Below are 15,832 nucleotides of genomic sequence, written 5' to 3'. Positions count from 1 at the left end.
ACCAGAACCTGATCAAGACCAGTGGATACGGGGCTCTTTAGTGATCTGGATTAAGGATAGTAACCTGGAAACATCGTTTGATGAAAGGGGTATATTTGCTGGCTGAAGCTAACCTGGCACCCAAAGCTTTGGTACTTTTTTGGAATATCTAGAACACATGGCACCTCACCTTTCAGAATTGTTTGTTTGTGGTTGAAAACTAATTTGGAAAAGGATCGGCTAATGATGTTTGTCAGCTTTGCAGTGCAACGAAAGAATGCACTGGAGTGAGACCAGGAAAACCTGTGTGCCCAGTAGTAGCAAGGACATTCTGCAGTATTTTGCAAGATTGAGATCTTTTCATACCCCTTATTTAATTGACCCACATTAAGGATCCTCCTTTTTTAAAGCAAAGAAATGGAAACTCAAAGAGTAATAATTCTTCACTGTTTTCAAGGCCAAATATTGTATCTAGCAAATTTCAGAAGTAAGGCTAGGTTCCAGGTCTTTTGACTTTCTAGAAGCTAGGTCTTTCCCCCACCTGCTTTAACATACCATTTTAGTGGCAAGTTAATCTATCTCCACTGTAGTTTCTTCTGATGTTAAATTGGAAACATAACCTCAGCTATATTCTCATAGTTTGGAAAAGGTTAATCACATAGAACTATTGGGTGGAATGAAAGGCATATATTCTTGGGTCTGTTTGTTAGTTTTACAAGTTTATATTTTTATAATAACTCTTTCAAGGTACCAGGCATTCAGTTGTGTTTCTCCTAGGACTTGTACTATGTCATCTACAGGGCTTTGAACTGTAACTTAATAAATTTGAGCTTGACTTTATAAAATACTGCCTCTTCCTCCTCTTCTTCTTTCTTTTTTTGGTCAGCTTATTAGCAGCTCTCTAGGGGTGTTCTGCATTGTCAGAGTTTTTCAGGGAATCTCTGTTCTCCCACATTTTGTGAAAGAACAGCTGATGAGTCCCTTGGGCTACCTATTAAGTCAGCTATGGAGCCAGTCTCAGATCCTGCACCTGCTCAGCTATAGGGGATGGTTTCCATTTGCTTCAGTTGCTTCCCAATAGCTAGTTGAAGGGAATGTCATGGGGGAGATTTTGAGCCCATAGGCATGGGCTCAAGCTTGGGAGTCCTCTTTCCAAATCTTTTCAAGGAACTTAAAAGGAGTTAGTGTGAGCCCTAAAGATACAGCTGCTGCCCCTCCTCCGAACTCTGGAACATTTGCTAAGAACAGCTGACTTGTGTCCCTTTTCCCTGTTGGGAGTGTATTGATTTAAGAGCTACTTGTATCAAATTTAAAAGACTTTTGGCTTTTCCTTTTAGAATATTCTGCCGTGGGTATGCTGAGACAGTCCTAGGGATGGGCTGTCTCTCTCCTCATCCATAGTCTGAAAGAAACCCGTGTTTCTTTCTTGGGATGAACAGTAAGATGGATAAATATATTGGGCCAGTCAGTGGTCAAGGTTAGGGGTTTTTCTCAGACATTAACTAGTGCAATGGAGATGTGACCATCACAAGTATGTTTTAACCACTGAGCCAAAAGAGGAGAAGCTAAATAATGGTTTTCCGCTGATGTGGATTTCTCTCTTTTTGGTAATTACACACCAGCCTGTCTGCATATGTTTTGGGGTGTGTGTCTAGGCCATAGTGTACTGAGCTGGTGTGAAACTGGTTGTCAGGGGCAAGAAAGCTTGTTTAGGATCACCCTGTGGAGTTCAGAGGAGTGCTGTTCTAGCCATACACACTTCATATAGTCCTTCTTGTCACTCTGCTTTACTTGATCAGGATCTCTGCACAGCTGTTCACTCTCAGTTTACATTCATTCAGTCATTTACTCGTTTATTCATTACCCCTGCTATATTCCAGGCCAGGCCACGTGCTGGGTATAGAATTATGCACCAGATAAACAGTGCCTGTCCACATAGAACTTGGTCTTTTGGGAAACTGGGACATTCATCAAGCAATCACATAAGTATATAATTACACGTTGCGATGAATGCTTGTGAAGAATTACAGTGTAGAATAAGCAAGAATGTCAGGGAGGGGGGGCTGTCACTTAGATTGAGGGTAGAAAGAAGTGGTGTGAGCCAAGACTGATGCAGAAAGAGTTAGGTTAAGGTAAGGGTAATGGGAAGAGCATTCTCTGTAAAGGAGCATCTCGTGTCAAGGTTTTGAGGAAAAACATTGAAAAACTGAGAAGAGCCCAGCAGGGCTAGAAAGTGGCTGAGATGAGGGTAGGAAGCAGATCATGCAGGGCCTTAGAGTTCTAGCTATATTTAAAAGTCTTTTTTTTTTTAAGTTTTTATTTGTCAGAGAGCACGCGCACAAGCAGGGGGAGCGGCAGGCAGAGGGAGAAGCAGGCTCCCTGCTGAGCAAGGAGCCTGATGCTGGACTGGATCCCAGGACTCTGGAATCATGAACTGAGCCAAAGGCAGACACTTAACCGACTGAGCCACCCAGGCGTCCCTGTACTTAAAAGTCTTAAAAATTTAGTTGCATCTTTGTGGCTGGTGCTCTGATGTCAGAGATTTTTTCTCTCTCCACTATCTCTTTGGTCCTGTTAGTGAGTAGACTTACTGAAAGGCATGCTACTGAAATACAGTGTGGGAAGAACAAGACCAAAACAGGGTCTTAAGGGAAGCACAGAGGATTTGCTTTTTTTCCTGCTCTTACTTATTCGACTAGAACCACCAGGTGAGCAAGAAGTTTTTATTGATGGCTCCATCCTCTGTATCTAAATATAGTCTGTTTTGTACAGCCCTCTCTTTTGATTACTTGTTTAAGGTGAGAGACCATGTATCATTCCATCTTTGTATTCCAGACATCCAGTAAGGAGTGAAGCATTAATGTTTTGTAATACATAGAGGGAGGTTTTTGCTTTTAGTTAAGAGGAGGTGAGTTGCATTCAGGGACACAGTTTGGAGAGCAGAGTCCCTGGTTGCCCTTTTGATTCTTTTGTTGTATGTTTTGTCGTATGTTTGTTCCCAGCTTCCTCACTTGATTTTTTTTTTTTTTTCTCATCCCTGCAGGATCAATAAGCCGAGAGCTGAGGATTCAGGCGAATACCACTGTGTATATCACTTTGTCAGTGCTCCTAAAGCAAATGCCACCATTGAAGTGAAAGGTACAACCCAACAGAGGCTGCAGTGCGAGCCTCTCCCTCTCCTTCTGAGACACTACCTTGGTCTGGACTCCCAGTCTTCAGGCTGTTCTTACTCCCATTATGGGAGGCCATATAACATTAGGGTAGGACCATAGGCTCAGAAGCTCAGCTGCCCAGGTTTAAATCCAAACCCTATCATCTCTTAGCTATGTATGTGACTGTGGCAAGTTATTAACTTCTTTAAAGTGCTCCTGTTTCCTCATTTGTAAAACCTGCCTCATGGGGATTATAAGGAGGAATAAGTAAGTTAATGTGGTGGTTCAAACCATAGGAAATTGCTGTTTCCGTGTGGTAAAAATGTTTGAATGTTGGCAGCTTCATATGGTTCAACCTATGTAAATCTCTTAGAACAAATCGTGCCTTACAAATATTATTACATAGGTCTCTCCAGCGGGCCAGCAGGATTTGGAAAAATACGATGTGCAGGGTGAACGTAAACTGTTTGTGGATAATTCATTGGAATTTTAAATGGAACTGGGTGCATGGCATCTTAAACAGGCGGCTGTGTCTTGAACATGTAGCTGAAAGTTCCTGGAAAGGAAGGGAACTCTAAGAGTCAGAGCTACCTAGCATCGTGAATCCAGCTTTCCTGTATTATTTCAGAGAAGCAGCTGAGACCCAGAGAAGTGCAGCCACGAGCTCGGGGTCACAGAGTGGTTTGCGGCAGAGCTAGTCTTAGAGTACACGCCTTGACGCTCAGTCCCGTGTTTTTCCATTTTATGAAATGTCCAGGGCAAGGTGGGGCTGCTGTTTGGGTTAGACTGAAGAGATGAGGGTTGTTTTGTTGTTGTGTTTTTCTTTCTTCATTTTGCTTAGGAAGGATACAAACTTGTTCTTTAAATCCATTAGGTGATCCTTAGCAGCTGAAAGGATAAATTTAGGAAATGGGAAGATCCTACAATAGCAGATATTCAGATCTTTCTTAAAATAATTAGAAGACTAGAAGTTCAGATTAAAGAAAGGCTTAGATTCTAAGTTTCAATTATATGTTGTTATTAAATGAAAGTAGTATCTTGCTGACACAGCCCTGGCTTGGAAGTGGATGGTGGATGTAAGGATAGCCAGTGTCTCCTCCAGCTGCCAGACTGAATTCTGAATGCCTGAAGGGGTTGAGTCACAGCATGGTTACAGTCCACACAGGCTAGAGAACCTGGGCTTTGATTCCTTCAGGGCTTTTCTTGGAGAGGTCTGGGTTTATCTCTGTTTTTGAAGGATAACACATTTGTTCAACATGAGGATGAAGGTATGAGAAGGCCTTTTCTCTAAGCCAGCCAAGTGTCTTTCCTTGCCTGGGTGAGCCGGGCTATGTGGGGAGATGTTTTACTCGCCCATGAGGTACTGGAGGCCCTGCAGCATTCCAGGCTGAGCCTTTGGCGCCACGTCCCAAGTGCAGAGGTAACAGGATGGGGGAAGGGAGGGAGAGTGGTGTGTGTAGTTAGCTGTGCTCCCCAAGCCTGAAGGGTAATTCTGTGCAGCTGGAAGTCCTGGCTTCACTGTGATCCTGCTGATTTGGCTCTCATGATTTCTAGCAGCCCTGTCAGGAGTGGAGATGGAGGTGGTTTCCCGTTGGGTTGGATGCTCAAGAGGTAGGCTTTAGTGACCCCCGAGGCGTCTTTTCCTCACATTCCCTTTAGCAGATAGGAGGTAGTGGTCTGGAGGGGGCAGAGAATAGGAGGCTGCAGGTGGGAGCATTTTCAGAGGAAGTGAAAACTTTCATGATAGCTTACCGTGGGGACTGTGTGTACGGTGCGCCGCTGCATTTTCCTGCCCAGCAGCGATGTGAGGAAGATTGGGCAGCTGGTGGTTTCCTGCTTTTAAAGGAGTTCACCTTAAGAGAATTCTCTTTCATAGAATCCTAAAGCATATTCTGTGATTAGCTTGGACAGATAGGTTAGTCTCTCAAGAAAATTCACAAGGAGTTCCAGTCTCTTTCCCCTAACACCTGGATAGAAAACAGCTGAACATTTAGTGTCTTTTAGGTGATAATTAGTTTAGTCTGGTAAAGACTGAACATTTGACTTTTTCTGTTTAACTTTAAAAAGATTTGCCATAAGCCCAGGATCATATTCTAAGCTAGGTGGCTGGGCTTGCGAACTGCCTTGCATTGAGAGCGAGAGAGAAAGAGCACGGGGGAGAGATTGATTCCCAAAGCATTTTCATATAAACTCTGGTTTTATTTCCTCAGTGCCTCTGTGGTGAGGTAAAGACTGTTAGCTCTTTATAGCTGGAAAGATTTGACAGGTCTGCCGAGGAATACAGGTACAGAGGTAGTCGTACTTGAGAGAGATTCAAGAAACGTAAGTGACCTCTGCTGAAAGGAGTCTCTGTGAATCTTCCTTTATGGTTTAACTAAATTGGCATTTCAGGGCAGTATCATTTACGTCGTACAGATAGATTTCTTTAGCACCTATTCTGCAGTCCACAGTCCTTTTCTTTCCCATTTGGCTCTTACTGCAGTTCAGCACCTCCTCCCTGGGGTGTTTGTTGTTTGGACTGAGCACTGTGGGGAGTGAAGGGCTTAGACCAGACCAGACCTGGGCACTGTAGAGCAGATCACCACATCTTGCGCTGCTTACAGTATGCAAGAGGAAAAAAGGCTGGAGGAGTCAGAGGAAGGGGCACATGTCCAGGAACAGACCTGAGGTGGCAGTGTTTTTCCACCCTAGCCTGTAGATCCCTGTCAAGAAAGGAATTTTGAGGATGGCAATGTCTACATGTAGTAGGGAAGGCCTTGCATCTGAAGTAGGGGGTTTTTTCTTTTACTTTTTTTAAAGGCCAAGAATGTGACACAATGTAAACAGGAAGATACGATTACTGTGTAGGATTACATTTCTTAGGTATCTGGCCGAGATGGACTTAGGTGACCTGAGCAGATGCTGGAGGTGAAAGGTGGAGCAGGGCTGACCAGGGGAGAGGAAACAGCAATGACTAGACCTTAGTGGGACCTCTGCCCCATAGCCCAGCCTGTCTGGGGATCCACTTAGATAGCTCTGGGGAGGCATCTCTTTCCCCAGTTTTTTGACTCTTCAGGGGTAGGTCATCCAGAAGCCCCGCAGCCTGCTATAGAGCATTCGTGAATAGATAGATACTGGATTTTCTATTCCTGTAATTCTTTTTTTTTTTTTTTAAAGATTTTATTTATTTATTAGAGAATGAGAGGTAGCACGAGAGGGAAGAGGGTCAGAGGGAGAAGCAGACTCCCCGCTCAGCAGGGAGCCCGATGCGGGACTCGATCCCGGTTCTCCAGGATCATGACCTGAGCCGAAGGCAGTCGCTTAACCAACTGAGCGACCCAGGCGCCCTATTCCTGTAATTCTTGAACCTTTCTCTTACTCCCTTCCTCTTCCCCTTTCTTCCTTTTCTAAAATTAAAAAAATGTGCTCATAACAAAGCACCTTAAAAATGCCTGTAATTTACAAAAACGAGAAAATCCCTCTCCTGACTCCCGAACCCTATCCTCATCACTCAATTTGATTAATCCAAGAAGTAAGAAATTGAATTTCATTCTGTTTTTAGAAAAGGATTTTGGTGGTTACCAAATCCTCTGCAACAAACATGCCACTGCCTCTTGTGAAAGGTACATCCCGACCCAGTAAGGTCTGGGTTGAGGGTCTTACTCATTTGATTAGGCTTACCATTATCTCTCCCTGGTCACTGGGCATTTCAAGTGAGTTTCAGTCTTTTGGGGGCTACCAGAGCTGAGACTGATCTTGTTTTTCCCTCCATACTTCTTAGCTTTCTTTGTATTTTAATATTCTGACTAAATGTTAGGATTTCTGTAAGTGACCTTATCCTGCATCCTTGTTTCCTACTCTGTAATATGGCCTTACAAGTGATATGTTAAAGTTCAGACTGGCTGAGATGGACTGTACAGTGATGACAATATCATTAAGAGTAATAATACACATCTCTTCATTTGTATGGCACTTTTCAGCATGCAGAGCAGTTTCATGGTTATTTATTTGATAGGTAGCTAGTTTGATAGGCAAGGATGCTTAGAGGTTCTGACATCCTTTAGGTCAGAGCTTATGTCAAAGCTGGTTCTGACTCAGAATTGCCTATACTTGAGAAGTCTTTGAAAGCAAAATAATAATACCTTGAAGCTGCTAGAACATTTTGAGCATCAACCTCAGCCCAAATAACCATACTTATTCTTTCTTTTCCTCTCTTCAGGGTGCTACCCTGACCTTAATAAGAATGGCTAACATTGCACACGAACTGTGTGCCAGGCTCTGTGCTAGGTGCATTGCTATTCCTGTCCTTCCCTGTAGTCTTCACAACTCTTGGATGGAGATGCCATTATTATTTCCACTTTCTAGGGGAGAACATGGAAGCTGCAGGGAATTAGATGACTGGCCCTGTGTGACAGGTAACCCGTGGAACAGGTGCTCTCACCCAGGCACTCTTGTGCCAGAGCCTGTGCTCTTAAGCACAAAGCCATGTTGCTGTGTTCAGCATATAACAGCTGGAAGGTCTTGGACTGAGAGTTAGAAGAAATGGGTTCTAATCCTGCCCTGCCATTAAACTTGCAATGGCCCTAACCATTCGCTCTTTCGCTGTCTTTCCTCAGGCCTCAGCCTCCACAGGTGTGTGATGAAGCGGGATGAGATAGATGGTCTTAGCGTTCCTGTAAGGTTCCAACAGTCTGTAGTTCCCTTATATGGAAGAGGGAGAACCCAAAGGTGAAGTTGGGTTATTGAAGGACAAGATCTCTAAGCTTCTTTTCTTCATGGTAGTGGCTGTGTCAGCTTCTCAACTTTGGAGGTGTCCCCTCAGTGCCCCGCATACCTCCACTTATCTCTCTGTCCTAAGGGACAGTTCCTCCTTCTACTCCCCTGATCTCAAACACTGGTGCCAGGAAAGGTATGAGAGCAGTGGTTCTCAGACTTGATTTAATGTGTGGGCAATGTGGCCTGGACCTCAGGCTTATGAAGAGCACCCCAGTGGATGATAGTGTATAGCCAAGGTTAGAGGCGCTGTCTTAGAGGAAACTTCAGTCGCCACCCACTCAGTGCTCTCACTTGCAGGGAAGGGAGAAGCCTCATCTGCAGAAGGCAGCAGAAGTCCCAGACTGCTCTAGTCTCCAGATGAATGATGAATATACTATGTGTGGAGAAGGCTTATTGAGCCACAGGCCAACATCCTTTTTGCTTCCATTGTGACCAATCTCCTATTGCTTCTTGGGCTTAGCCCTTGGCTTAATAGTAAATCTTAACTCTCTCTCTCTGCCTTCAGCCAAGCCTCTTAAGTTTACTTACAGCAAAGATGAAAAATTAGTTGTGAGGTTATGAATTTGCTTTGAAAAGTGAGCACCAAATAAGCAGTCCATGTAAGAAACCCCATACCATTACCCCATTCTTAGCTCTGTTGTGTGTAACTTTATTTAATGTCAGCTTCAGCTGAACATGCCCCCATTGCCTAAGTGGACACTTTCTACAGCCACCAATGTGACAGAGAAGCTGGATGCTTTGCTTTAAGCGTAGGCTGGGCAGGCAACAGAAGGTACTGAGGATCATGTGTTAGTCCTCAGCCTTGGGCCCAGATAACGAAATTGGGTCTGGTGTTGTCAGGTAACTAAGACTCTTTTGGAACCCCTGTGTTGCCATTCATCAGGATACTGGAAGGATATCCATTAACTGATATCTAATATTAGAGTATGTGGCTGACAAGGCCAGAGAGCAAGTTAATTTCCAAGTGGATCTGTGATCTCTTTGAAAGGTCTCTCGGTTACCCTCTGCCTCCCTGAGAGGGTGAGGGGGAAGTAAGGAGTGTTTGGCTCTGTCAGGTGTGTCAGACCTACCTTCAGACTGACTGACCCTGCTTAAGCAGTTCCTTATTAAATGGCAAGCCCATAGAAGGTGGGGCACCTTAATCAAGATAAATAGGCCGTCAATCAAAATTTGAGAGTATCTGACCTGATTAAACCTTACTAGAGTTACAAACAGAAGTCCTGTTTATATCAGCAAACAGAGAGGGAACACATTAATCAGCATCTCTTTGATTTCTTAGAACTCATAATGCCACAGTCTAAGCCTAGCCTTTCTTTTCCCTAATAGCTCAATTTAAATGTTTATTTTTGACCCTGAGCTCCAGTCATGTGCTAGATTGGTACAGAGATGTAAATTAATCCTCACAAGACCTCCGTGAATTATGTTGAGTATTACTCTCATTTTACAAAAGTGAGTACTGAAACTCAAAAGCATTTTAAATGACCCGCCTTAGGTTACTCAGTTGGTGAGTCATAGTCTCAATGGAGTCTGAATTTCTCTGACTTGAAGTCCAAAGCTCTTTTTATTTGTGTTACAGTATATGGGCTAGTTAAACTCCAACAGCTAAACCAATCCACCTCAGGTCTAGGGGCGGTCAGTTCTAGTACCCTCTACAAGCAAAGATAACATTTGGGCAGTTTTCTATGCAGTTGTATGCATATTGTATATTTTTATTTTTTATGGACTCAGTTCTAGTTTGGTTTATTTTTCCTTCTGTATGGTAAAGTACAAAAAGCATGGCCTCTGGAATCAGTCCTGAATTTGGTCTCTAGCTTTACCATTTACTGGCAGTGTAATTTTAGATGTTAAGTAACTTCCAAAATTGAGTTTTCCAGTCTATGTAAGTGGGGTAATGTCTTCTTCATTGGGTAAATTTCCCCCAAACTTAGTGACTTAAAAAAACACTTATTACCTCATAGGTTCTGTGGGTCAGGAATTAGGGAGCTGGTTACTGGGGTGGCTCAGGGTCTGTCAGGCTGCAGTCTTCTGAAAGCTTGACTGGGACTGAAGGATCTGTTTCCTAGAGGGCTCCCTCACATGGCTGCTGTTGGCAGAAGGCCGGAGTTCCGCACTACGTGGGCCTTTTCCATAGACTGTTTCAGTGTCCTCCTGCTATGACAGCTATAACCTTCCCCAGAATGTGTGAGCCGAGAGGGAGCAAGGAGAGGGAGCAAGGAGAAAGCCACATGGTCCTTTGTGAACTGTCCAAAGTCGCATACCTTACTTCTGCTTTATTTCATTGGTTCATTCATTCATTAGAATACTGTTACTAGGCCACACTCAAGGGGAGGGAGCAATTACGCTTCACTTTTTGAAGGAAAGAATATCAAAGACTTTGGAGACTATTTAAAAACCACAATGAGAGGACTCTGACCATCCCCCCCTCCCCACCCCACTCTCTTACCAGTGCTTACGTGTGCCCTGAGTCTGGTGACCTTTCTTGCTGTGGGTCCATTGTCCTGCTCAACTTTTCTTTCTCCACGCCCCCCCCCAACCTTTTTTTTTCTTTTTCTTTCTTTCTTTTTTTTTTTGGTTGACACACAGTGTTACATTAGTTTCAGGTATACAGCCTTGTCATCTGACAAGTTTATGCATCATGCAATGTTCACCACAAGTGTGGCTACCATCTGAGAAATGGGCTTTCTGATTAAGCAGCTACCATAAAGGATAGAAGTGAAAAAAACTTTTCATTGACTCAAAGACTAAAGTAATAGTTGTTATAATCTCTCCCTTAGGGATAGATGTGGCTTGGGTCCCACAATACTAGTGACACTTCTTCACTCAGTATTCTTTGCTAAGCTGAGGAGAAAGCAGTAATAGATCTAACCATTGAAGACTCTTTCCTATAGGTTTACACTATGTAAATATGGCCAGCAAAGTGTGATGAGGGTAGCTGAGTTCCTAGAGAGTCTCTGTGCATAGTAGCCTTTAAGGCCATGTTCACATCTGTAAATAGAAGTCTCTGTAGAATACCAAAGTAGATAAATGAAAAGCGGAAGTGGTGTTCTCCTCCTAAACACCACGGTAGGAGTGAAGACCATCCCCATCCCTCTCCTCAGGTCTTGGCCTTCTGGTCTGCATCCTTTCCGAATAGCAACTTCTTAGAGGCTGTGGCACCATAAGCCAACTCAACTTTTAGCCTTCTAAGTGGTACAAATGTGCAATATTGGGATGAGTCCCCAAGGTAAAAGCTGATGGTACTGAATTCACAGAACTATTGGAATTAGTTAGATAACTGGGCCAGAGTGGGTATTCTCTGTGGGGCAAAGGAGAATGAAAATGGAAAAATATGTCACACATATGCTGATTTCTAAAATTTACATCTCCATCCTAGACTACTCTCCTGAGCTTCAGACTGGATATTCAGCTGTCTACCTGACAACTTGGGTGTTAAAGAAGTATCTTAAGCTTAACATGTCCTAAACTTTGAACTCCTGGTTTTTACCACCACCATTGCTCCATCCCTAAACAAAACAAAATAAAAACAAGCCAACAACAACAAAAAAAACACACCCTGATTCTTTTGTAGTTTTCCTTATCTTAGTAACTGGCAACTCCCTTCTTAGAATTATTCAAGCCAGAAGCTTTGGAGTCATTCCTCTTTTTTTTCTCTCGCATCCTGCATCCAGTCGATTAACAAATACATTAACTCAGCCTATAAAATATATCAGAATCTCCCCACTTTTACTGCTACTGCCCTCATTCAAACCACCGTCTCCCTTGCCTGGATTATTCTTAACAGCTTCCTAAATGGTCTTGCTTCCACTGTTGTCTCTGTACACGGTTGTCTACATAGTAGCCAGAGGGAGCCTGTTAAAACATGTGGATCATTCCATACCTGTGCTCGGTATTTACCAGTGGCTTCCTAGCTGACTCAGAGTAAATACCATAGTCATTGCGGTGGCCTGCAAAGTCCTGTTCGATCTGGGCTCCATTCACTCTTGATTTCATGTCCTATCTTTGCCTTGCTTACTGAGCCTAAGCCAAACTCCTCCATGCTTGTCCATAACAAACACACCTCTGCCTCAAGGCTTTTTTGTCTTTTATTTGGAGTGTTCTTTCCACAGGTACAGGAGTACGCTACTCCCTTATTTTCTTTATGACTGTGCGAAAATCCACCTCAACAGAAAGGCTGTCCCCCCACCACTCTGATGTATTTGGCATATGGTAGGTGCTTGACAAATGTTTGTCAGACACATGAAACACAACTAGAAGCAAACTGTGGTAGCTCCTCTGCTTGTTGTGTCTTCCCTGATGGTGTTTTAGTTAGTGTATTGCCAGGGAGCTTGCTCCTTGGAGTACTTCAGTTGGTCTTTACTATTTATTGACTGAAGAAAGCTCTGAGGAAGGGTGAGCAGGTGGAACAGTAGGTCTGAGCAGTGACCAAGTGGCTTTGGGAGAAATCTGGTGTGGAGGGAACAAGACTGAGCCAGCTGGCCCACTCCCTTCTGCCAGTGAGGAAGTTTGCCTGGGGGAAAAAAAGAGATATTTCCTTTATAACATCCTCTTTAGAAAACGCCTCACCCTACGTGCTGAGCAGGTGTCAATTGGGCAGGCAGTGGTTATAGAGACAGCTTGGGACCTTGTCCATCCCATTTCTGTCCAGGTGCCTCTGGAAGTGGGCTGGGAAGCACAGTCTGAGAAGTAGCAGGACTTTGGATTATTTTGTAAGCCAAGAAAAAACAAGCTATTTAGAGGGGGAACATGGGACAAGCCCATGACATATAATGGTACAGGCTTTTATAGTCTCAAGATGAATGTTTTAAATCTTACCTTATCCAAGGACACTGGATGTAGGCAGGGGCTAGAAGTACCTTCCTTTGATAACGGGTGTAGAACTGAAGCACAGAATAATTAAAGAACAAGCAAAACTGGAATTGGAACCAGGCTTATTGATTCTCTTTCCTATCTTGGCCAACAAAGTGACATCTGGCCTACTTTGAGTTTTATTGCTTTCACATTACTGTAACTGGTGAGGAGGAGATATGGTGGAAAATTTAGTTAAGATCAAAGGAGACTAAATTCAAAGAATTAGCCCCCATCTCTGGCTTCTTGGATCCTTGAAACTTACCTAATTTTTAAACCACAGGTGCTGTCTATTTCTTCCTAAGTGATCCCTTAAAGCAGAGAAGACCAGCAACATCTAGCATGTCTAGAAATTCCCCCAAGACTGGGTTTATTGAGATTATTGCAAATCAGGTGTACAGGTCAGATTCTTAAAACTGTTAGTATCTTTTGGGACACTGGTTGAATTTCCTGTTTATTCCTTTCTTACCCCTTGTGAAGACCAGTTTGCTGGATTCCCTCTTTCTGGGGAGAGCCTTGCCCATTTGTATTCATCAGATTGCTTCTCCAGGCATTCACTGTTTTTACATACTTTGCAATAGGACTTGATTTTAGGTGTTTGATCTTAGGGATCTCTCATTTCCTTAAAGGAGTATATGACATTTGATATAATCCATAACTGTTATTAGTGCAGACATTTTAAGAAAAAACCATAACTGGAAGAGGAGATGATAATAGCTTCTATGTGCATTTTTTTTTTTTAAAGGATGTTTTAATTTGGGGCAGTTGAGCCTGTGTCCCCTCTCCTAGGAGGTTAGAGAACCACCTACATTGTTAGCAGAACTTCACATATAGTAATCCTGGTACCTGCTTGAGCTGCTTTGGTGGGTGGGAGGTGTAGGGGATTGGATCGGTTCCATTGCTCTGTTCTGACCTGAAATGCATGTTATCAAAGATGACTATGAGGAGAGGCCTGGAGACTGACTGGCTGTATTAGAAGGAGAGCTCTTGAGTCCGTATGTGAGGCCTTTGTATCCTGTTCAGAGTAGGCTCCTGTGGTAACTGTTCAACACCCTTTCTCACAGCTGCTCCTGACATCACTGGCCATAAACGGAGTGAGAATAAGAATGAAGGGCAAGATGCCATGATGTATTGCAAGTCAGTTGGCTACCCACACCCAGAGTGGATCTGGCGCAAGAAGGAGAATGGTATGCCCATGGTGAGTAGGAGGCAGCCCTGATTCTCTCTACCTGGGTCTCTGGTTGCTGGAGTTTGTCCTGGGAGGTCCAGACATCTGGACCAGTTGTTGTAACCTGCCATACCAGCATGGCTTGGGTCAGTCATCCTTTCTAGTCACAAATGGTTACATTATGAACCTGGAGGTCACTGACAGTCTTTGTCATGGAATCCCTACATGAAGCTGGCTGTCTGCAAAGAGGTTAGACCGGTTTGCCTTCAAGATGGAAAACTGAAAGAGCTAACCCCAATCTTTTTTTTTTTTTTAAGATTTTATTTATTTATTAGAGCACAAGCCGGGGAGTGGGAGAGGGAGAAGCAGGCTTCCCATCGAGCAGGGAGCCCGATGCGGGGCTCGATCCCAGGACCCAGACGCTTAATGACTGAGCCACCCAGGCGCCTGAGCTAACCCCAATCTTAATTTTTTTTTATTATTCTAGTCCATTTGTCCTAAAGAAAATACTCCTCTTGAAGTAGTCCTTATACACCTTTCTGGTTTTGGGGGAAGACAAGGCGACGAGGGCAATTACTAGTATATTCCAGGAACACAGGGAGTACTGATGAGGGATTGAGGCAACATGGTGAGGCGCAAGGGCAGCCTTGGACATTGGAAATACGACAGCATCTCCTCCCGAAAAGGTCAAAGAAAACATCTTTTCCATTCAGTGCGATGATTCTTGATAGTGTAGAGGGAGTCCAAGTTTTGGACTCTCACTCACTCTCTGATTCATGATGTTTGCCAGTCTCTCTTTCTGGCAGAGAGGGTGTCATCCATTCCTCCTGTCCCCAGGCCTTGCATGCCCAGCACTGTACTTCTCAGGCATCCTCTCTGATTGTCAGTAGTCAGAAGGGACCAAGGAGATAATCTAATCTACTTCTTCAGAAAGATTACATATTAACCAAGGTAAATTAGTGACAAAACCAAGGAAGGGTCAAGTCTAGTTTTTTTATTTCAAGTCCATGATTCTTCCCACTCCATGATCTCTCAATAATGATATGTCAAGGGGCGCCTGGGTGGCTCAGTCAGTTAAGTGGCTGCCTTCGGCTCAGGTCATGATCCTGGGGTCCTGGGATCGAGCCCCACGTCCGGCTCCCTGCTCAGGAGAGAGCCTGCTTCTCCCTCTCCCTCTGCCTGCCACTCTGCCTACTTGTGCTCTCTCTCTATCTCTCTGTCAAATAAATAAATAAAATCTTTAAAAAAAAATAATATGTCAAGTGGTGACAAGGACTCTAACATTAACAACAATGACTAGATTTCAGAAACCCATTAATTAAGGGTTCATGATGAGGAAGGGAGAGGTTGAGTATTTTCAGAGCAGGCCCTGAAAAGTCAATAAAATACTTCATTGTGCTGGCAAGCAAATGCCCATTTCTCTCTTGGTCTCTGGGTAGGAGAGCCCTTGATTCCTCAGTAGATACTTTCTTTTTCTTTCTTTCTTTCTTTTTTTTTTTTTTAAGATTTTATTTATTTATTTGACAGAGAGATAGAGCCAGAGAGCACAAACGGGGAGCGGCAGAGGGAGAAGAAGCAGGCTCCCCACCGAGCAGGGAGCCCGACTCGGGGCTCGATCCCAGGACCCTGGGATCATGACCTGAGCCACGAAGGCAGCCGCTTAACCGACTGAGCCACCCAGGTGCCCCATCAGTGGATATTTTCATCTCCTATTCTTCTCATGCCCATGAACTCTTAATTATCTGTTATATTGTGAAAAACCTTTAAAATCAAGTAGTATTTCCTCTTGCTTCCAAGCTATGAATCATTTGGGAAACAAAACTTTTTTTTATCCTTTTTTTTTTATTATGTTATGTTAATCACCATACATTACATCATTAGTTTTTGATGTAGTATTCCATGATTCATTGTTTGCATATAACACCCAGTGCTC

The 15,832-nt window shown here is 43.6% G+C and overlaps 1 protein-coding gene across 2 annotated transcripts in view; it reads left to right on the top strand.

Annotated features, from left to right (window-relative positions):
* NPTN (neuroplastin) overlaps positions 1 to 15,832 on the top strand; it is a 71,784-nt gene that overhangs the window by 42,253 nt on the left and 13,699 nt on the right. For both annotated transcript variants that reach the window (XM_027570986.2, XM_027570985.2), the window contains exons 4-5: positions 3,023 to 3,117; positions 13,796 to 13,929. In XM_027570986.2, the coding sequence (XP_027426787.1) occupies positions 3,023 to 3,117; positions 13,796 to 13,929 (229 nt within the window). The remainder of the gene's footprint in view (positions 1 to 3,022; positions 3,118 to 13,795; positions 13,930 to 15,832) is intronic.

The sequence above is a fragment of the Zalophus californianus genome, chromosome 6, assembly GCF_009762305.2.
Source record: "Zalophus californianus isolate mZalCal1 chromosome 6, mZalCal1.pri.v2, whole genome shotgun sequence".
Taxonomy (NCBI): domain Eukaryota; kingdom Metazoa; phylum Chordata; class Mammalia; order Carnivora; family Otariidae; genus Zalophus; species Zalophus californianus.
This window is presented reverse-complemented; position numbering and strand designations above follow the sequence as displayed.